Below are 23,385 nucleotides of genomic sequence, written 5' to 3' on the forward strand. Positions count from 1 at the left end.
AGTTCTTAAATGCGATATCCTTTCTCATGTTTTTTTGAATACAAAGACACCCCCCTGCGTCACCCCTATTGGCTTTCTGAAGCTTGGACCACGACTGAAAATGATAGCCTGAGACTAGAGACTGGCACACCCCCTCTGTAATGTTTTGTTTGTGGCAGCTTGGGTAACCTGTTGCTTAGCAGCTCTGGCAGCTGCTTCTGCTATTGTCAAACGGTCGAAGGCAATTTGCTGCCCGGGTGAAATGAGATCTCTCCATCTTTCAGGTTGCTTTTATCAAATGATTGGCTTTTGTTTTCCAACCCCATGGCGAGGACGTTTTCAGGAAGTCAAATGAAGCATGGTTCATTTGGGCGACAATCGAAAGCCCGCTTAGATCTCATTTTGAGAAGCAGGCGTTTTGGAATCCATTGGAAATAAACGAAGAAATCATTCTGTCCGCTCAGCTGTCAGGAAAACAGTGCATAACCAATCCCTTCCTGTGGGTACGTGGCAAAGCCTATGTGCCCCTCCAGATGTATAGAATTGTAGGGTTGCAGGAATACAATGCAGGAATCCTGCCCACAGCTGTCCCTGGGTGGGCTCGAACCACTAACCTTCTGGTTAACAGCCGGACACACTGATTCATTGCACCATGAGGTAGTTGGACTGCAATTCACATCACCTCTGACCATTGGTCATACTGGCTGGGGCTGATGGAATTTGCAGAGGCGGAGCTAGCTGCTCAAGCACCTGGTGCGGCCCACATGCTATGCACCTGGGGGCGGGGCTAGCCTCCTGCAGGGGTGGGGCTAGCCACCATGGGGGCGGGGCTAGCTGCCGTAGGGGGTGCCGCCCACATTGAGTGTCCCAGGGGGCTGCCGCCCACGGTGAGCATCAAGCATCCGGGGGGGGGGGGGTTTGCCTGTAGTGAGTGTCCCAGGGGGACCGGGCGGCGATGTCACCCCCCCTCAGGGATGAAACCTGGGGCGGACCACCCCCCTCCACCACTGGGGATCTGGAGTCCATCTGCATTCCTATCTCCCTTGACAGCTTCAGAGCCCAATTCTATACATGATGTGATGATGATGATTAATTGAGTTTATATACCGCCCTATACTAGGAGGTCTCAGGGCGGTTCACAGAAAAGATCACAACATATATAATCAGAATAAAAAACAACAACCCAATTATATCCAACCCCGAAAAAAGCCACATTTTAAAAGGGTATAGATCAACCAAAGTCCTGGTTAAAAAGGAACGTTTTTGCCTGGCACCTAAAGGTATAGAATGAAGGCGCCAGGCGAACGTCCCTGGAGAGAGCATTTCACAGATGGGGGCCACTGCAGAAAAGGCCCGTTCTCGTGTTGCCACCCTCCGGACCTCTCAAGGAGGAGGCACATGAAGAAGGGCATCAGAAGATGATCTCAGGGTCTGGGTAGGTTCATATGCAGTTCTAAGCTATTTAAGGCTTTATAGGTCAAAGCCAGCACTTTGAATTGGGCTCAGAAACTAATTGGTAGCCAGTGCAGTCGGACCAGGATCGTTGTAAAATGCTCAAACTGTCTTGTTCCGGTGAGCAACTAGGGTGCTGAATTCTGCACTAGCTGAAGTTTCCGAACTGTCTTCAGAAGCAGCCTTACATATGATGCATTTATACTTGGGGGAAAGTTCCCGTTGAACGAATCCGAAGGAACTTACATATGACTGCAGCCCTACCCAGTCAACAATGAGATTTCCCCCCTTAATGGCTGACAGGAAAGACTGATAAAATTTGTAGAAAAGACTGGCAGAATCTGAAACCAGGGGGAAGAGATGGTGGGGAAAAATTGGGAACTTTTAAAAATAGCATTTAGCATAACATTGTATGATTAAGGGCTTTTGGGAGATGGTGGAATGAATCTATTTGGCTTTAGTGGAAATAAGATAAAGATTTGAGATATTAGGATTTAAGGGTATACGATATTAGGATTTAAGGCTATAAGGTTTAAGGTTTTTTTCTTCTCTTTTTTTCTTTGTTTAGTAGATTGGAGTTTGGACAACTTTTTAGATGCTGATGGGAGAATAAGGTTTAAATGGATTAAGGCAAATAAGCGAGTAAGCAGTGAAAGATGGAAAGAATTTGCTGATCTAATTAACAACTGGAATACAAAAAGGGAGGCGGGAGGAAGCCGAGGAAATAAGTTATTGAAAGATGGAATTTGAAAAATGGAAGTGTTTTCTTTTTAAATGTTTTTGTTTTTTTCTTTTCTTTTCTTTCTTTTTTGTTGGTGGGGTGGAGGGGGGGTGTTTTTATGTATTTTTAAATTTTTACTTTTTCTCCTTTTTCCTCTTTTTCCTCTATTGTATTTGGTCTTTTTAAATTTTATCTTTGTATTTGTGGAAATTCGAATAAATATTATTTAAACAAACAAAAAAAAAACAAAAAAAAAAAATGAGATTTCCCCCTCCCCCAAGAATATCACATGAAGTTTTTGCTTTTTCACTGATGGATTCAAGCATTGGGAATTTTTGAGCTTCTAATGCAGGGCCTGGAAAGAAACACTAAGTTGCCTCTAAGGTACTAATGGGAATTTTGTCCTTCCAGCAAAAGCTGAAGGAGGAAAAAGAGGCCAAGCGTGCTCACCTGGATGGCAGGCATGATTATATCCTGTCGATTGTTGCTTCCTGTGTGGATTTAGAGAAGGCTGAAGTGGAAGATGCAATCCTTGAAGGAAATCAGGTAGGCTAATGGATGTAGCTTCAGAAGGCAGAAACCTGCTGGGAGCGGAACGGATTTAATGCCATGTTGATTGTGGATGCATTTAAGAACATGCAAGTTGGCGTGCGCCAAATGTGCACTCGCTTCACTGTAAATGGAGCAAAATGGTTTTCGAGAAATCCCTTCAGATGTTTTGTACGCCGGTTTATTGCCTCTGCTGATGCTTTAGCATTCCTCCTCTCCTCCTGCTCAGTTCTGGGTCATCTTCCTAGAAATGGATGATCCCAGTGAGTCAGGAACATAATTTAAAATATTTATAGATCACCCTTCATCCTAGTAGGATTCCAGGGCGGCAGTTTATGCCTCGGTACAAATCACATTGTGAGTGTGAGGATGTCACAAAGCTACAGAGCCGTTTCCAAGAGGGATGGCTTGCTGTAGCCAGCCAGATACACTGGCTACTCCAGGCCAACTGAGGCTCCTTGGGGCTGTGGCTTTGTTATATTTAAGGGGAGTTTGGATTAGGAGTTTTCTGCACCAGTCTCAAAAATCCATAATTTCTAAGGTGCCAATTGAGGTTGTCAAGTGAGCCCAGGTCATCCACAGGGCAGGAAGGAACTGGAGGCATGAAATGGCTTTTTATTAGCTTTTTATTAACAGAAAATAACACAGTAGAGTCCTCTGGCTTGTATTAATTTAACTGGGACTTTGCTAAAATTGACCCCTACCCTAGCCTCTCATTTTGGATTCCTCCCAAGCAGACGAAAGCTGCGTTGAGTTTGGTGAGCTCTCCCTGTGGGCTTGTCTGGCAAGAGAGCCAGCAGGACTGGGGCTGCACTGCTGTTGTGTAGCAAGGGCAACGTCTGACTGCTGCTCTCTGTCTGAGTCGGCACTCACACTGTGACTTTCAGCTTCTAATCCTGTCCTGGAAGGCCCTCCTCCTGACGCCCCTTGATTGCTCAAACCCTCCACTTCTAGCACATCCCAGACTGCTCCTCAGAGTCCCACCACCATGATCTGGGGTCCAAGTCGCTATCTTGGGCAGGTGGCTCCCACTGCTCTTCCTCATTCAGCCAGTCCTTGACACCCTATCAACCAGTGACCTGAGTAGCTCAGTGAGGGCCTTACCCAAGGGTGAGTGGGAAGCCTGGGTGTCAAAACAGTCCCAAACCCTTGTGGCCAAGACCTTTTTAAGGCAGCCTTTCTCAACCTGTGGGTCCCCAGATGTTGTTGAACTACAACTCCCATCACTCCTAGCTAGCAAGGCCAGAGCTCAGCGATGATGGGAGTTGTAGTCCAACAACATCTGGGGACCCACAGGTTGAGAACCACTGTTTTAAGGTCTCCTTCTCCTTGTGAGATCCTGTGGTACGATCCCTTCCCATGAGAGCACACAAGAGCACAGGGAAGTGCAATTCAGACCTCCCCAATGATTTCCTGGTCACATGCCATCGGGCAACGTTGACCCGTTTGCAGTTAGTTGTGCCTGGAATGAGCTTAAAACTTCAGCAGACTCAACTACACTATCAGGGCTTGTTCACACAGGGGTGGAGAAAGGGGGATGCGGGGGGGGGCAGTCTGCCCCGGGTGTCACCATTGAGGGTGGTGACAAAATGCCGGGTGGCAGTCACTGCAGGGCTTGCAGCGCACCCGAGTCACACGTCTCTCTGAGAACCCGTGTGGTGTAGTGGTTAAGAGCGGTAGTCTCGTAATCTGGGGAACCGGGTTCGCATCTCCGCTCCTCCACATGCAGCTGCTGGGTGACCTTGGGCCAGTCACACTTCTTTGAAGTCTTTCAGTCTCACTCACCTCACAGAGTGTTTGTTGTGGGGGAGGAAGGGAAAGGAGAATGTTAGCCGCTTTGAGACTCCTTCGGGTAGTGATAAAGCGGGATATCAAATCCAAACTCTTCTTCTTCTTCTTCTTCTCCTGGGAGTGATGTGGTGGCTTGGAAGCCCGCAGGCTCTGCGCTGCCCCAAACGGTCCACCCGCCACCTCCCCCTCAGCTGTAGGGCGGCTGAGTGGGAGGAGCCAGGCAGACTCCTTGGAGGCCCTGCGGAATGTCCTGCCCCGGCTGGCCCCACCCCTGGGCACAGGGCACGTGCGCCACCCCAGGGTCCTGATCGGCTTGCTCCACGGCTGTGTCCACACTAACCTTTGCTCTGCTCTTTTTCACCCCGTAGCTTTCCCTGTGAAAACCCGCTCTTTAAAGCTCAATCGGAGGAAACGGCAATTTGTGGGAAACATGATGTTTGCTCCGATGGAACACTAAAGAGTGGGTTTTCGCAGAGAAAGCTCCGGTGCAAATAAAATAATAAAATAAAATAAAATAAAATGCTTGGGCACAGAGCTTTTAAGCACAGACCCGTGCCTGGAAAGAGCAGATAGGCCCCCAAGGTGTTGAAAGCATGTGCAGGTTGTTGAAAGACCTGATTTCCATACTCTCTGCAAGTGCATGCAAAGATTCTGGCACATGGACACATTTAGCTCTTGCTATGTCTCGTAGCAAGGCACTGATATACATTTAACTTTGAACTGTTAACTACAAATGATGAACTTTTAACAGATAGAGCGTATTGATAAATTCTTCATTGCTGGAGGCTTTCGTCACGTCATGTTCTACTATCAAGAGATGGAAGCAATGGAAACAGGTAGGGAGAGTATTGCCCATACTTCTAAAGAAGTCAAAGATACAACCCATCAGCTCTTTACACACACCGGATGTGCTTTTTAAAAGGTTATTTTATTTTTTTGAAATCATTTTTATTTGATTTCACAAATGTAAATTTACAACAATCCAAATGCATATCCATATCTAGAGATTGCTCTGAATCTCGAGACTTTCCCCCATCTCCTTCATGGGTCCTATTGTCAACATTTACAAATGCAGTATTATTCCATAATCTATATTATGTATCCATCCATATTATCCACAGTATTTGTTACATTATAAGTGGGAATTAAACCCTGCTAATGGTTGTTGAAATATCAATAACCTCAGATATGCAGATGACACAACCTTGATGGCAGAAAGTGAGGCGGAATTAAAGAACCTTTTAATGAGGGTGAAAGAGGAGAGCGCAAAATATGGTCTGAAGCTCAACATCAAATAATAGTAGTAGTAGTAATAGTAGTAGTAGTAGTAGTAGTAATAAAGCAATAAAACGTCGAACATTAAAAGCTTCCCTAAACAGAGCTGCCTTCAGATGTCTTCTAAAAGTCAGATAGTTGTTTATTTCCTTGACATCTGATGGGAGGGCGTTCCACAGGGTGGGTGCCACTACCGAGAAGGCCCTCTGCCTGGTTCCCTGTAGCTTCACTTCTCGCAGTGAGGGAACAGCCAGAAGGCCCTCAGAGCTGGACCTCAGTGTCCGGCCTGAATGATGGAGGTAGAGACACTCCTTCAGGTATACTGGGCCAAGGCCATTTAGGGCTTTAAAGGTCAGCACCAACACTTTGAATTGGGCTCGGAAACGTACTGGGAGCCAATGTAGGTCTTTCAGGACCGGTGTTATATGGTCTCGGCAGCTACTCCCAGTCACCAGTCTAGCTGCTGCATTCTGGATTAGTTGTAGTTTCTGGGTCACCTTGAAAGGTAGCCCCGCATAGAGCGCATTGCAGTTGTCCAAGCAGGAGATAACCAGAGCATAGTGTTCAGTTGGTTGCACTGATACTGTCCCCCCCCTTGAAATGTTCCAGGACATGGAGGCTCTACGGCAAATATCCCTCACTCAGCTAAGAGCAAAGGGCCTAAATTATTTGTGACGGAAGGCAAGGATGTTGCTTTAACTGGCATATGCGTTTTCTTCATCAGAACTAACCCATCCAAACCAATCACTGTGGAAAATATTAATCGCGTGAGTATCTCCCGCTTTTTAGTCGCATTCATGAGCACTTGTGATTGCATGTAGGGGAACTGCCCTGTGTCCATCTCGAGTTTGATTTGCACTTTGCCATTTATCAAGCAAAACAGACTGGGATTGCATGCTTGATCTCCTCATTCAAGGCTCCAGTCCTCAGTGTTCTTTTCAGTAGTATAATCAGCCCCAAGCTAACAATGTGATGTATTGTTTTGTTGCCAGGAAGTAGCTTTCAACATGATGGATACAGCTCATGGGGGTTTACTGAACAGTGTACAGCAGTTGCTGTCTGATATCTTCATCCCAGCTCTGAAGACAATGAACTACGGCTGGGGAGAGTCGAGTGGACCACAGAAAGGGGCTACCATCAAGCAGGATTTCATTGCTTCTCTAGAGGGATTTGTTAGTGTTCTTTCGGGGGCTCAGCAGAGCCTGATGGAGAAGGTAATCTTTCTTCTTTTTGTATTAGAAGAATATTAGCTGAGCAAGGTGCATAGGTGTTTATGCGCCCCCTCGCCCAGCTTGTCTGGAGTTTTGGATTGGGTTGCCATCAGTATGCTGATGACACCCAACTCTATCTGTTGATGGATGGCCATCCTGACTAGGCCCCAGACACACTGATCAGATGCTTGGAAGCTGTGGTTGGATGGTTACGTGGGAGCCGGTTGAAGTTAAATCCTTCGAAGACAGAGGTCCTTTGGCTGGGACGGGACGATATGGGATTGGGGGGCCAACTCTCATCTCTTGCGGGGGCGCAATTAATGCCAGCACTGTCCGTTAAGAGTTTGGGTGTAATCTTCGATACCTCCCTTTCCATGGAGGCGCAGATTGCAGCTATAACAAAGGCGGCATTTTTTCATCTCCGCCAAGCTAAGCAGTTGGCTCCTCATCTCTCTTGCCCTGACCTAGCCACTGTGAGCCACACGACGGTCACCTCCAGACTGGATTATTGTAACTCGCTCTAAGTGGGGCTGCCCTTGAGACTGACCCAGAAAGTCCAGCGGGTGCAGAATGCCGCAGCGAGACTCCTTATGGGGTCCTCACTGCAAGATCACATTCACCCGGTGCTATACCAGCTGCACTGGCTCCCAGTGGAGTACAGGATCAGGTTTAAGGTGCTGGTTTTAACCTTTAAAGCCCTATATGGCCTAGGACCCTCATACCTATGGGACCGCCTCTCCTGGTATGTCCCACAGTGGAACTTACGATCTTCAAACAAAAACATATTGGCGGTCCCAGGCCACAGAGAGGTTAGGCTGGCCTCAACCAGAGCCAGGGCTTTTTCGGCTGTGGCTCCGATCTGGTGGAACGCTCCGCCACAAGAGATTAGGGCCCTGCGGGACTTGACATCTTTCCGCAGGGCCTGCAAGACAGAGCTGTTCCACCAGGCCTTTGGCCAGGGCACAGCCTGACTCCCTCCTTTGGCAATCTTCACAGAACTCTAGCCCAATGGTTGCCATCAATTTGATTTGAAGCAATTTTTTAATGAAATGATTTTAGAATGTTGTATTATTTTATTGTTGTTAGCCACCCTGAGCCTGGCCTCAGCTGGGGAGGGCGGGATATAAATAAAAAAATTATTTATTATTATTATTAAAACAGGACATGGTTGTGAAGTATGCACCAATGGTATTGTACTCTTTGAATTAAGTAATGGACAAGCTTCCAAGGTTTCTTGAGTGTCCATTCCCAGCATTTACTGGTAGCATCATTTGAAAATTATATGCTAAGAATGTTCGAACAGCCCTGTGGCATCAGACTAAAGGCCTGTCTGGTCCAGCATCCTGTTTCTGCAGTGGCCAACCAGATGCCTCAGGGAAGCACATAAGCAGGTCATGTGGGCAACGGCCCATTGTTATTCTGAAGCAGAGGTATGCTGCTAATGCAGTTTATTCAGTGGGTGGCTCTGTGGTCTAAACCGCTGAGCCTCTTGGGCTTGCTGATCAGTGTTGAACTGTTTCTTTAAATGTAAAGGTTCATCATTGTTTCACCCAATGTGTATACCTTTAAGGGGCCGGAGCAAGGGCCAGAGCAAGCTGACGAGATCCAGCTTTACAGCTGTGGAGCATGGCAGGTGCTGCTGAGTTGCATTGATTGAGCTGCATCAGGAATTGGGTGTAGTATATAAGGAGCAGCACCTAGCTTTGCTTTTTACGCTGGGGATGGGTTGGTGGTTGGGTCGTGTTTGTTTGTAGATGTATTTGGTGTATAAGGAGTTTTTGTTTTTCTTATTAAAACCTTGTTTAAGTTATTTTTGAGTCCCTTTTCTTTTTAATGCAAGCTCTCCCCAGCAAGCTCTCTGCAGCGTTACTTTACTGCGAAAAGCCAACAATCAGAAGGTCGGCGGTTTGAATCCCCGTGACGGGGTGAGCTCCCGTTGCTCTGTCCCAGCTCCTGCCAACCTAGCAGTTCGAAAGCACACCAGTGCAAGTAGATAAATAGGTACCACTGTGGTGGGAAGGTAAATGGTGTTTCCATGTGCTCTGGCTTCCATCATAGTGTTCCATTGTGCCAGAAGCGGGTTAGTCATGCTGGCCACATGACCCGGAAAGCTTTCTGTGGACTAATGCTGGCTCCCTTGGCCTGAAAGCAAGATGAGCGCCACACCCCATTGTCGTCTTTGACTGGACTTAACCGTCCAGGGGTGCTTTACCTTTACCTCACCTTATTCAGCTGAAGTCTAGAGCAGGGCAGTGTGAAGTTCAAAGTGACTGGGTCTTACGTTTTGCAGAGACAATAACCTTGAGGTTAGTCTGTGCACAGCCACAATTCCTTGGGTGAATGGGTTACTGAACGTATACATGGAACAATAACTGGTTAAAATATTGCTTAGGTGAATCTGAAGAAGTGTGAAACCTATGATCTGAAAACCCTCAAGGGACCTGCAGACTACCTGGTGGCATCAAATAGTACGGAGACTCTGGAACGGATAGAGGCCTGCATGAAAGTGTGGATTAAGCAAATTGAACAGGTGATGTTTCGATGAATCGTAGAATCCTACAACTGTAAAATTGGAAGAGACCCCAAGGGTCATCAAGTCCAACCCGATGCAATAACAACAACAACAACAACAACAACAACAACAATAATTTATGATTTATACCCTGCCCTTCTGGCTGGGCTTCCCCAGCCACTTTGGGTGGCTTCCAACAAAATATTAAAATACAGTAATGCATCAAACATTAAAAGCTGAAGGGCTGCCTTCAGATGTCTTCTAAAAGTCTGGTAGTTGTTGTTCTCTTTGACATCTGTTGGGAGGGCGTTCCACAGGGCGGGTGCCACTACTGAGAAGGCCCTCTGCCTGGTTCTCTGTAACTTGGCTTCTCAGTGACGGAACCACCAGAAGGCCCTCGGCACTGGACCTCAGTGTCCGGGTAGAATGATGGGGGTGGAGACGCTCCTTCAAATATACTGAATGTAGGAATCTCGGCTAAAGCATCCATAACAGACGGCCAACCAACATCTACTAAAAACCTCTAAGGAAGGAGACTCCACAACTTCCCATGGGAGACTGTTCCATTGTTGAAAAGCTCCTGGAGTCAGAGAGTTCTTCCAGTAGAGTCAGAATCTCCTTTCTTGTAACTTGAAGCCATTGGTTTGAGTCCTACCTTCCAGAACAGGAGAAAACAAGCTTGCTCCATCTTCCATGTGACAGCCCTTTAAGATATTTGAGGATGGCTATCATATCTCCTAGGATGCGGGTGGCGCTGTGGGTAAAAGCCTCAGTGCCTAGGACTTGCCGATCGCATGGTTGGCGGTTCGAATCCCCGTGGCGGGGTGCGCTCCCGCTGTTCGGTCCCAGCGCCTGCCAACCTAGCAGTTCGAAAGCACCCCTGGGTGCAAGTAGATAAATAGGGACCGCTTACTAGCGGGAAGGTAAATGGCGTTTCCGTGTGCGACTCTGGCTCGCCAGAGCAGCGATGTCACGCTGGCCACGTGACCCGGAAGTGTCTTCGGACAGCACTGGCCCCCGGCCTCTTTGAGCGAGATGGGCGCACAACCCTAGAGTCTGTCAAGACTGGCCCGTATGGGCAGGGGTACCTTTACCTTTACCTTTTATCATATCTCCTATCAGTCTCCTGTTTTCCAGGCTAAACATAACCAGCTACCTCAACTGTTCCTCATAAGGCTTGGTTTGCAGACACTTGATCATCTTGGTTGCCCCCCTCTGCACACATTCCAGCTTTTCAACATCCTTCTTAAATTGTGGTGTCCAGAATTGGGCACAGCATTCCAGGTTTGAATAGTTTACTATACATTGTGATGATTATTATTAAAAAACCAAACCTATAATTCATCATTATGATACTAAGGGCCTTGCTGACTGCTGACTGCTAGTATCTTTCTGACAGAAATTTTAATGGAAATTCATTAGGAGAAAAGTGCATTTCTCAAGTAAACCGTCAGTTTCTTCCTAGCTTGCTTAGCATTACAACTCAGCATCCAACCAGATTCAAGATGTTAACACTGAAAGCCCAGCAGGTTGCACACAGTCCACTGAGAGCAATTAGCTTTTCCCATATTCGCCTGATAATAACCTCCTGTGTGGCTTTGTAGGTCATTGCAGAAAACAGCCAGCTGCGGAAGGAAGCAGATGATCTGGGGCCACGCGCAGAGCTGGATCACTGGAAGAAACGTCTGTCCAAGTTTAATTACCTGGTGGACCAGCTGAAGACCTCAGATGTGAAGGCTGTGCTCGGAGTGCTTACGGCTGCTAAATCGAAACTTCTGAAGGTAAGTCTGCTGGTTAATTGCTGGTGTGTTCATAAGATTTAGAACCCCATTCCTTTTTCTTTAAAGTCAATAAAAAAGGTAAAGGGACCCCTGACCATTAGGTCCAGTCGTGACCGACTCTGGGGTTGCGTGCTCATCTCGCTCTATAGGCCGAGGGAGACGGTGTTTGTCCGCAGACAGCTTCCGGGTCATGTGGCCAGCATGACTAAACCGCTTATGGCGAACCAGAGCAGCACATGAAAACGCCATTTACCTTCCTGTCGGAGCGGTCCCTATTTATCTACTTGCACATGACGTGCTTTCAAACTGCTAGGTTGGCAGGAGCTGGGACCGAGCAACGGGAGCTTACCCCATCGCGGGGATTTGAACCGCCGACCTTCTGATCGGCAAGTCCTAGGCTCTGTGGTTTAACCCACAGCGCCACCCGCATCCCTATTAAAGTATTAAAGGCAATACCTGTTTACAAACACACATACAGAGAGAGACTTTCCACCCAGTGCAACAGCTCACAAGGCAGCTTATAATAAAATGTGCCATGTTCCATAAACAGAACAATAAAATACTATAAAATTAATACTTGTAATATAGCAACACGCACTGAGCCTTTCAATTGGGGTTAGCCCATAGGGCAGCTCGTAATAAAATGTACTGGTACATTTCAGGACTAGAACAATAAAAAATAACATGCATATATAGTAACACACAGGGAGAGCCTTTCAGCTCAGCTTATAAAATGTAAAAGAGCTGATAGTATAATGTACAACATTCCAGTAACAGAACAATTGCACTACTACAAATATACAGTGGTACCTCAGGTTAAGTATTTAATTCGTTCCGGAGGTCCGTTCTTAACCTGAAACTGTTCTTAACCTGAGGCACCACTTTAGCTAATGGGGCCTCCTGCTGCTGCCACACCGCCGGAGCATGATTTCTGTTCTCATCCTGAAGCAAAGTTGTTAACCCGAGGTATTATTTCTGGGTTAGCGGAGTCTGTAACCTGAAGCGTATGTAACCTGAGGTACCACTGTATATAAAACTGCTGTACAATTCATGAAGATTAGCACAGGAAATTATGCCTGTTGAAAAACAAAGGCTTTAACTTGCTTCTTAAATGTTCCTTATGCTTGGTATATACTTTGATACAATAAAATGAATGATATATCCTTGGCCTTAAAGGTAAAGGTAAAGGGACCCCTGGCCATTAGGTCCAGTCACAGACGACTCTGGGGTTGCAGCGCTCAACTCGCTTTATTGGCCAAGGGAGCCGGCGTACAGCTTCTGGGTCATGTGGCCAGCATGACTAAGCCGCTTCTGGCAAACCAGAGCAGCGCATGGAAATGCTGTTTACCTTCCTGCCGGAGTGGTACCTATTTATCTACTTGAACTTTGACGTACTTTCAAACTGCTAGGTTGGCAGGAGCAGGGACTGAACAACAGGAGCTCACCCTGTCGCAGGGATTCGAACCGCTGACCTTCTGATCGGCAAGCCCTAGGCTCTGTGGTTTAACCCACAGCACCACCCATGTCCCTTATCCTTGGCCTTATTATACCCCTAATAAATTAAACCCCTAATTATACCCCTAAATACAAATTGACCTGCAGCAATTTCCTAGCACATAGGCAAGGGGTAAATATATGTTGATAAGAGCAGCTTTCCTGAACCTGGTGCCATCTGCATGGATTGGACTACAACTCCTATCAATCTCAGTTTGCATGGCCAATAGTTGCAGATGATGGGGATTGTAGTTCAAGAGATGTGAAAAGAAATAAATTGAGGGAGGCTGGTCTGAATCAGCTTCTTATTGCTTTCACAGGATGAGCTATTGTGGTTCTTTGACCTGAGACAGGGATTTCTGTTCATTATTTGTTGAGGGCAAAAGCATTTCAGAAATTCCCCCCCTTTTTTTTAAAAAAAAAGATTAAATTTTTTAAAGTAAAGTATATTTTTTGCATTTTAATTTTCCAAGAGTTGGCGAGAGCTGGACACTCGGATCACAGATGCAGCAAATGAAGCTAAAGATAATGTGAAGTATCTGTATACGCTTGAGAAATGTTGTGACCCTCTGTACAACAGTGACCCTGTAAGTTTTTTTTTAAAAAAACAAATCATTGTTATAAAGATATGCTTCTGTATAGCAAAGGAGTTTCCAGGCCATAAGCGAATGATAGTGAATCCTAACATTTAATCAAATTGTTTGCAGATAGAGTCACTGCTAACTAAATCCCTTGTGCAGAGTGGAAAAATGAATTTGTTGTCCACAAGAATGGGTTTCAAAGCTTTACTGAAAGCAGTCTTACAATATTTACAAATAAACTTTACAAAATGCAAAGTAAAACATACTAGTAATGGATCCCAGTCTTCTTTAAGCACTTAATTCAGTTCAGTAATTGCCTCTCTCTGCTCCCAGAGAGAGAAACTAAGTAACTTGTTTGATGTATTACAGTATTTTAATTTTTTTTTGGAAGCCACCCAGAGTGGCTGGGGAAGCCCAGCCAGATGGGTGGGGTATAAATAAATTATTATTATTATTATTATTATTATTATTATTATTATTATTGCTTGTTCAACAAGCTAAGTTCCCACTGCTGCAGCTGCTGGCTTTTTCTCCCGCTGTGATATTGAGTTCTCAAGTTTCATCTCCAGAAATTACAGTACAGTAGCATACTCATGGAAAATCTCCAGTTTCTCCTTGTCAAATTTACCTAGTGTTTAACCTACTGCACAATGCAAATGTCTCTTTGCAAAATCTTTTCATACACTATGCACACAAACATTACATTTTTTGCATATTAACCTTATATTTTTAACAGCATGTGGCATTGTGTCTTCAAAATGATACCTCTCTTGGTCCATGTTGAATAATATTATTAAGTGATCACTTTGGCCAAATGACACACACAAGAATTTGCACTTACTGACATGTTGGCATTTCAGGTGACGATGGTAGATGCTATTCCAGGACTCATACATGCTATCAAAATGATCCACAGTATCTCACGCTATTATAACACGTCGGAGAAGATAACGTCTTTGTTTGTGAAAGTAGGTGCAAAGACTGTACTGAATTATTTTCTTTTTCTTGGGAACTGAAGTTAGGCTATTGTGAACAATTAAAAGACTTAGAATGCTAAACCATGGTTTGTTTAGCAAAAGTGTATGTGTTTTGAATGTCTAAACCATGGTTTGTTTTCTGGCAACACATCATGATGTGAAACCATGGCTTGCTCTTGGTTTCTGAACCTCACTTGTTTTAACAATGGCGTTATATCTGAACCGAACAGTCTTGCATACAGATGCAAAAGGCAAGAGCATCAGGAAAAGAAACCAAGCTTTGAGAAACAAGCTATGGCTTGTTTGCTTTTCTGTGAAACTACTCATGGTTTCTTGAACAAACTATGGTTAAAGCAAGCCATGGCTTAGGATTATGTGCAAACACAGCCATAGTTAATCATATGAGTGGATAAATGAGCTTTCTTTCAATAGAAAATATAGCATATGAAGAAATAATGCAAAAAGATGCAAAGTAGAAAGCTAAGTTGCCAAAATTAGGATCCGTTCAGTTTTGGGATGGAGATCCGTTGAGTCACTGATAAATCTCTTAGAGCTAATTTTCAATAACTTGTATGTTATTTCATTGTAGCCTACTGAAGCTAGATGTATTTTTTTGGATATGGCTTCACATGATGCTTATCATGTGAAATTTCTCTTGTTGTGGGTTCTTTTCCCTAGTAGTTTGGGGAGGCATCAAGGGAACTCATGAAAAATAAGCTCCTCTAGATTTCTTTGCTTTACATTTGTGAGCATCGGAGATGGATTGCTTTTTACGCTTAGCAAAATGCCTGGCCTGGATCAAGCCAAAACAGGGATAGACAGTTGTTGATTTCACAAAAAAAGCTGACTGGGACTACTAAGCTTCTTGTTTTACCTGTAGGTTACAAATCAAATGATAACTGCCTGCAAAGCTTATATCACCAAAAATAACACTGCAACCATCTGGGATCAGCCGCAAGATGTAGTTCTGGAAAAAATACAGGCCGCTATACGACTTAAGCAGGTAACCTTATAACGTGGCATAAGACAGGGTAGCTAACCGTTACAATGAGCCATGGTCAACCCTCCATGGGTCACACGGCAAAGTGGGTGTGGCTGAAGGGTTAAAGTGGGTGTAGAGAGAACTTCAGTCCTCAAGGCTATCTGACATTTCCCCACTATTTTTAAATCATTCCTTATTCATTCTCCTCTCCCCAGGGAGATCTGCTTGGTGCCATCATTGCATGTCTTTAGGCGCCAGGCGAACACATTCCTTTTTCTCCAGGACTTTGGACATTAAATAGTCTGGCCTGTTAAATGTGGGGGTGGAGGCTGTTATTAGGATTATTATTTTATTATTATGCTGTCTATTGTTATACTCTGTATCATGCTTTTATTATTATGCCGCACAAATTATGTTCTTTTAATGTTGGGATCTTTGGATAAAGTTCAGAATACAAACCTAATAAGAATAAGAATAGTTTAAAATGTGGGGTGGGGGCTCAGAGGAGCACAGAAAAACTTTAGACATCGCAGTACGACAGTGGGGGAACTTACAGAAGCAGCCAGCATGCTTTCTTTTTAAAAATATGAAAGCGGCGTGTCAAACATACGGTGCTCACTTCCCCGAGGATTTTATTACCTCATAAATCAAGGGACTTGCAGCTCCTTCACTCCAGTAGCAGGTCTGGAATTCAGGCTGTTTTACCGGCTCAGTTCAGCTTCATTCCGAACTCCATGCTTCTGTGTCGACCAGCAGGTTCCCCCTGGACGCAGAACCGGTGTCGCTGCTCCAGAGGGTGATGTCTCAGAACCATCCTCTGCTACCAATGCATAGCTGTCAACTGTCCTTTATTTGGAGGGAAATTCCCTTATCCCAGCGCCATGTCCCAGTGCTGTCCCTTATTGATGATGTCCCTTAAATTTCCCGGGTTTCAAAGGAAGCAGCTCCTCTCCCTCCCTCCCTGCTGGCCAGGGAGGAGGTAGGCTCCAACTGTGTTGCTTGGCTGCGTTGCTCACCCAATAAGGAGTCTAAGAATGACTGGGGGGGTGGAGCTTGCATGCCTTGTGCAGAATCAAATCGTCCGTGTTGCTCGGGGACTCGCCTTTGCTCAGCGCTTCCCAGCAAAGAGGTGACGGTGGTTTTCTTTGCTGCATCCCCTTTGCCGGGTTGCTGCGCTGTGGGAACCACCGCTTGAGGCTTCGTTTGGCTGCTGGCTGGGCTTTCTGCCTTTGGCTCGGAGGGGCTCAGAAGTTGAACATACCTGTGCTTGGAAAATCCCTTATTTTGGTTGCTGATCCCTTATTTTCAAGGTTGCTGGCCCCTTATTTTCAAATCTGTAAGTTGACAGCTATGTACCAATGTTGAAAAAACGCCCTGAGGTGTTCCTGCAGTCCTTGCTGTCCAAGCGTCCTCCGGTATGCGCAACTCTGGAAAAGGCATTTTCCTTCTTCTCCAGTGCGCTCAGCGACATATATCAGATGGTATATGCACACTAGTCTTCTAGCATTACACAGCAAGAAGCGTGAGACATCGTAGAGCTAATCTACGTATTTATTTACACACTATGTACAGACAAAGAATGATGGCGTCCTCTCTCATCAGCTCTGAGAGAGAACAGAACGAAGTAAAAGCAAAAGTACAGTCCAACAGTACGCACAATGGAAGAGAGATAAGCCCGTCTTCTGTTCCCACGGTCCCCCAGACAGGCGTGTGAATTACACCAATCACATCTGCAGCATCGGGTGCATGAAATACTAACACTGGGCAAACATACAAAAATCACTGGATGCAACCAATATCAAAAGAAAACACTTTAAAAAAATGTGGAATTGTTGGGATGGCACAAAAAACCTCTAGCGATGCCAGATGTGGTTCACAGGCTGCAGGTTAACTACCCTGGTATAATATATAACAGTGAATCAATGACAAATTCTACAATCAAGGTTTAAGATCTGGAGGGGATAAGGAAGAGTGTGAAGGATTTGTCAAGAAACATAGCAAAATATTCTGTTATAGTAGTGTTTCATCAAGGGATATATTTTTTTCTGACTTATACAAAGAAATACCTAAAGTCAGTGTACTGTATCAAAGCAACCTAGTACAGTGGTACCTCGGGTTGCGAACGGGATCCGTTCCGGAGCCCAGTTCGCATCCTGAACGGAATGCAAGACGCGACGGTGCATGCGCGGGTCGCGTTTTGCCGCTTTCATGCATGTGTGTCATGTCATTTTGAGTGTCTGCGCATGCGCGAGCGGCGAAACCTGGAAGTAACGTGCTCCATTACTTCTGGTTTGCCGTGGAGCACAACTCGAATGCGCTCAACCCGAAGCACATTCAACTCGAGGTATGACTGTATACTGCTGATCATGTGTGTCGTAAACAATTGTGTCATTTTTGTCATGGCACCCAATTCCATTTATCCATCTATTTATTTATTTCCTGGCTCACGGTCTTAAGGAGTACCAGAACTGTTTCCACAAGACCAAACAAAAACTGGAACAGAGTCCATCTGAGCGCCAGTTTGATTTCAGTGAGATGTATATCTTTGGAAAATTTGAAACCTTTCATCGCCGCCTACTTAAGATTATGCACATCTTCGATACCATCACAACCTACTCAGTTTTGCAAGACTCCAAGATGGAAGGACTAGAAGTGATGGCCACTAAATACCAGGTATGCAGAAAGCCAACCTAAATGGATTTAGTCATCAGTAGTTGGACGCGGTGGCACTGTGGGTTAAACCACAGAGCCTAGGGCTTGCCGATCAGAAGGTTGGCAGTTCGAATACCAGCAACAGTGTGAGCTCCTGTTGTTTGGTCCTTGCTCCTGCCAATCTAGCAGTTCAAAATCACATCAAAGTTCAAGTAGATAAATAGGTACCGCTCTGGCGGGAACGTAAATGGCATTTCCGTGCACTGCTCTGGTTCGCCAGAAAGCAGCTTAGTCATGCTGGCCACATGGCCCTGAGCTGTACGCCGGCTCCCTCGGCCAGCAAAGCGAGATGAGCACCGCAACCCCAGAGTCGTTTGCGACTGGACCTAACAGTCAGGGGTCCCTTTAACTTTACCTTTAGTTGAGCCCAACCTCATCTCTCTCACTCTCTCTCTCTCTCCTACACTACAGCCAGCTCATTGTATTGCTGCTCAAGGCAGCCATTTTGTGCTGGCACCCACTGCATTTTCATCAACATGCAAGTACCGGCACATTATTATTATTGTTGTCATCATTCTCTCCCCCCAAAAGCACTGTCCCTATCTACAAACCTGCAAACCTCAGGTGTATATCTTAAGGGACAGAATTTAAGAAAAAATGCATTTTAGGCTAAGGTCGCATTTTGTCAAGGCGATAAGAAAGGGCATGCTGTTATGACAAGGGAAGGCCTTTCCTGCCACACTTCCACCTGATTCTCCTTGATCATCATAGTGGGTTTCGAGCCCTCTAAGCCCAGGACGTTTGTGCCATAGAGCCGTATGTTCCAGCTTTCTGCCACTGTCATGCTCATGACGGGACTGCTGCAACCAAACACTTGCCTAAGTGTGCCAAAAGCTGGCACTAAGCCTGTCTAAATTTCTCCATGCATTAATTGCCTAATGCTAGGCATGAGCTCTTGCTTCTGGTCCAGAGGCTTTCAACCTTTCTGGGTCCACAGCTCCTTGACCAACTGCATTCTTTATGAGGCACCAATGTGGGGCTCAGGATCCCAGCTATGTCCCCCCTTTCCTGCTGAGCTGGCAGCCCCTTGTCCCTTTCTGAACACCCTCCCCTTCTCCCCTTGTGGGGGGGGGGGGGTTTCCCTTGGCATCCTCTCCTCTCCCCTCTCCTTGGGAGTCCTTTGGGCAACCACCGCCACTACCCTGGTCTGCCCCAAAGAGAGGTGCCCCCACACACTGCCCCACAAGGGCCTGGGAAGAGGATGCCCCCAGCCTTAGTGGCCTGACAGAGACTGGCCAAAGATTGGGGAGGCAGTGGTGGGCAATGCCCTGCCTGCATGGCGGAAAGGCTCCCCTTCAGCACTGGGCACCTGGCTGCCAGGTAGGCCATGCACACAGCAAGCACAAGAAAGGTCAGCCTGCTTGCCTGGCCTCCCACTTGTCTGTCCATTCCCAACAGCGAGGGCTGGCAACCAATACCCTCTGCTCAGCCCCAGAGGCACCATTCACTTGGGGAGCACATTGTAGCCAGGGCTGCCGCTGCAACAAACCACTGTGGAAGCCTTTGGGAGGCAGAAACACAAGAGGCATAGCTGTCAACTGTCCCTTATTTGGCGGGAAACTCCCTTATCCCAGCCCGTGTCCCGCTGCTGTCCCTTACTGATGATGTCCCTTAAATTTCCCGGGTTTCAAAGGAAGCAGCTCCTTTCCCTCCCTCCCTCCCTCCCTCCCTGCTGGCCAGGGAGGAGGGAGGCTCCAGCTGTGTTGCTTGGCTGCGTTGCTCACCCAATAAGGAGTCTAAGAACGACTGGGGGGTGGAGCTTGCATGCCTTGTGGCGATCAAATCGGCCGCGTTGCCTGGGGACTTGCCTTTGTTCAGCGCTTCCCAGCGGAGAGGTGACGGTGGTTTTCCTTGCTGCATCCCCTTTGCCGGGTTGCTGTTCTGTGGAACCACCGCTTGAGGCTTCATTTGGCTGCTGGCTGGGCTTTCTGCCTTTGGTCGGAGGGGCTCAGAAGGTGAACATACCTGTGCTTGGAAAATCTCTTATTATGGCTGCTGATCCCTTATTTTTGAGGCTGCTGGTCCCTTATTTTCAAATCTGTAAGTTGACAGCTATGGCGAGAGGGCATCAGAGGAGGGGAGGGAAGAAAGAGGGGCAGAGGCCAGTGTTGCCCACAGCACCCCTGACCATCATTCAAAGCACCTCAGGGTGCTGTGGAACACTGCTCTGGCCGATTTTCACATGGGAATTGGTTAGTATTTGTATAAAGGAGCTCTCGGTCATTTCCTCCCATAGTAAAACATGATGCATTGCATAGTTCACCACCCGAGGGAGAACAAGACCCAAATAGGGAGTTTTAGACCCAAATCCAGTGTTTCGCTTGCTGCACATTTTATATTGGTCTTCAAGCAGCTGAACAGTAATAGGTTTTGCCCGAGGATCCTGGGAATTGTAGTTTGTCGAGGTTGTCGAGAAATCCGTTAGAGACCTCTCACCCCCTTGCAGTTGCTGACTATTAATGTAGTAAGACATCTTATTGTACTTTCATTTGTACAGACCACGGCAATGCAGGAGCAATGGGAGGTAACTTGCGCCAGGGTTTTTAATGCTGTGATTTGTGGTTATGAATACGACTTTTTTGCTTCTCACTGGAGGCCTTTGAATGAAAGGAAATAACACTGGGACGTTGTGTTTCAACTCCTATGTTTCTACTTCTATATATCCTTTGTCAAAATAAATAATTGCACCAGAGTGTGTTCTACAGAAGTGTTGCACATTTTTGCATGTTTGAGTATTTATTTTCCTTGAAAGAAATTTGGCTTTTAAATGAGAACTCATTGGGTTGAGCCTTTTTGTGTGCAAAACTTTATTATCTAGTTAATGAATGCTGCCTGCGTTTTAGCATTATCAGCTACACTATTATAAATATAAGCTGTGTAGGTCCCCTCACCCCCATGTGAAAGATTTATTTTTACTCGGGCACTGGGGGAGAAAAAGTAAATGTTCAGTCCTATACGGGTGAGATTAATTCACCTTTATAACAATATTCACTCCCAATTATATTTAGAGTATTGTTGCCACCATGAAGAAAAAGCAGTACAACTTTTTAGATCAGAGGAAAACTGATTTTGATCAAGACTATGAAGAGTTCTGCAAGCAAACAGATGATCTTCATGTAAGTTTGATACTTGCAAATTTTATTCTTGATCACCCTTGTCACTGAGAATAAATACATCCCTACATAACTACTATGTACTACATATGGGACGCAGGTGGCGCTGTGGGTTAAACCACAGAGCCTAGGGCTTGCCGATCAGAAGGTCAGCGGTTCGAATCCCTGCGACGGGGTGAGCTCCTGTTGTTCGGTCCCTGCTCCTGCCAACCTAGCAGTTTGAAAGCATGTCAAAGTGCAAGTAGATAAATAGGTACTGCTCCGGCGGGAAGGTAAATGGCGGTTCCGTGTGCTACTCTGGTTCGCCAGAAGCGGCTTAGTCATGCTGGCCACATGACCGGGAAGCTGTACGCCGGCTCCCTCAGCCAATAAAGCGAGATGAGCGCCGCAACCCCAGAGTCGGTCACGACTGGACCTAATGGTCAGGGGTCCCTTTACCTTTACATAACTACTTCTTCTTCTTCTTCTTCTTCTTCTTCTTCTTCTTCTTCTTCTTCTTCTTCTTCTTCTTCCACCCTATACCTGGAGCTCTCAGGGCGGTTCACAGAACAAAATCAAAGTACAAAACCATAAAATACATACTCAAAACAACAACAACAACCCAATAACCCCCCCCCCCACAAACCCCCACATTTTAAAAGGGCCTAGGATGTCAACCAAATCAGTCAAAGGCCTAGCTAAAATGGAATGTTTTTGCTTGGTGCTTAAAGGTGTATAATGAAGGCACCGGGCAAACTTCCCCAGGGAGAGCATTTCACAGACGGGGAGCCACTGCAGCAAAGGCCCCGTTCTTGTGTTGTCACCCTCTGGACCTCTTGAGGAGGAGGCACACGAAGGAGGGCCTCAGAAGATGATCTCAGGGTCTGGGTTAGGTTCATACGGAAAGAGGCGGTCCTTTGGTTGTGATAGTTAATTTAGAATATAATTGATAAACATCTTCCATCCTCATATTTTCCTCCTGCAGCAACAATTACAGGCATTTATGGATATTACCTTTGAAAAGATTACAAACACCGAAAGAGCCCTTAGTATGCTGACAAAGTTCGAAAGGTAAAGATGATTACCTATAAATCATTTAATGTGAAACTACCAGTACTTCTGTAACCCTGCCATCCTTTATTATTGAATTAATTTTTCAAAGTGTTGCTCACAGATAAAAGAATGTTAATTTATCATCTAGAGTCTATATGCCCTTTGTGGTGTCTTCCAACTCTGTAGGTGGAATGCAATGTCATGCTAGGACAAATGTCCTGTCTACCCAAACATTTCAGCTTGCCAGAGGGAATGACCCCCTCTTTGCCCTGTAAGCTGTTCTGAGGGTTCTCCTGTGCCCCCTGGAGTCAATTTTGGGGGGTTCACGGGGGTGGAGAGGAAGGAAAGTCCCATTGCAAGCAAAAGTCCTTGTGTAGGTCTTCCACTGATAAGACTTGTTTTGTGAAGTCCGCTCGCCTTTCCTGGTGGGTGGCGTTGTGGCCAGGCAGCCGGGTCTCAATGGTTTACTGGCCAAGGGGGCAGAAGGATGCCGCCTCTTGTCATCGTTGTTAGAGTCTGCCCCCTGTGGGACTTCCTCAGCCAATCAGCTTTCAGGGTGGGCGTTGGGCTTGAGTGGCAGTTAGGCATTGGGTAAGCCTTTGTTTTGGGGGACATGGGTGGCACTGTGGTCTAAACCACTGGGCCTCTTGGGCTTGCCGATCAGAAGGTCGGCAGTTCAAATCCCCGCGATGGGGTGAGCTGCTGTTGCTTGGTCCCAGCTCCTGCCAACCTAGCAGTTCGAAAGCATGCCCAAAACTGCAAGTAGATAAATAGGTACCGCTCTGGCGGGAAGGTAAATGGTGTTTCCATGTGCTGCTCTGATTTCGGTGTTCCATTGTGCCAGAAGCAGCTTAGTCATGCTGGCCACATAACCCGGAAAAACTGTCTGTGGACAAACGCCGGCTCCCTTGGCCTGTAAAGTGCAACTGGACTTAACTGTCAGGGGTCCTTTAGCTTTTTTAAGCCTTTGCCTGGATGGAGGGGAGGTTGTAGCCTTCGCCTGCTCCTCCTCAGTAAGGGTACCCTGTTAAAGGGATTCGGGGTGTGAATTCTGTCTGAAGCCTGGATGTGGGCTAGGGTCATGTCACAGCCCCTACGGGGACTCCTTGGGGGCCCCTATGTGATGTAAGTCATAGGGTGCCCCCTATTGGTAGTTTACCCTTAAGTGGACTCATTGCAGATGGGCAGGAGTCAAGATATAGCCTAGCTTCACCACAATGCTG

At 46.3% G+C, this 23,385-nt stretch overlaps 1 protein-coding gene across 1 annotated transcript in view; it reads left to right on the forward strand.

Moving 5' to 3' along the window:
• Nucleotides 1-23,385, forward strand: part of DNAH5 (dynein axonemal heavy chain 5) — a 159,857-nt gene that overhangs the window by 13,644 nt on the left and 122,828 nt on the right. The window contains exons 2-13 of the mRNA XM_083449239.1: nucleotides 2,564-2,698; nucleotides 5,244-5,328; nucleotides 6,377-6,534; nucleotides 6,760-6,981; nucleotides 9,371-9,508; nucleotides 11,095-11,271; nucleotides 13,239-13,352; nucleotides 14,207-14,314; nucleotides 15,204-15,326; nucleotides 17,763-17,978; nucleotides 21,026-21,133; nucleotides 22,095-22,180. Of these exons, the coding sequence (XP_083305365.1) occupies nucleotides 2,564-2,698; nucleotides 5,244-5,328; nucleotides 6,377-6,534; nucleotides 6,760-6,981; nucleotides 9,371-9,508; nucleotides 11,095-11,271; nucleotides 13,239-13,352; nucleotides 14,207-14,314; nucleotides 15,204-15,326; nucleotides 17,763-17,978; nucleotides 21,026-21,133; nucleotides 22,095-22,180 (1,670 nt within the window). The remainder of the gene's footprint in view (nucleotides 1-2,563; nucleotides 2,699-5,243; nucleotides 5,329-6,376; nucleotides 6,535-6,759; nucleotides 6,982-9,370; nucleotides 9,509-11,094; nucleotides 11,272-13,238; nucleotides 13,353-14,206; nucleotides 14,315-15,203; nucleotides 15,327-17,762; nucleotides 17,979-21,025; nucleotides 21,134-22,094; nucleotides 22,181-23,385) is intronic.

This window comes from Podarcis tiliguerta, assembly GCF_965153285.1.
Source record: "Podarcis tiliguerta genome assembly, chromosome: 7".
In the NCBI taxonomy this organism is placed as follows: Eukaryota; Metazoa; Chordata; class Lepidosauria; order Squamata; family Lacertidae; genus Podarcis; species Podarcis tiliguerta.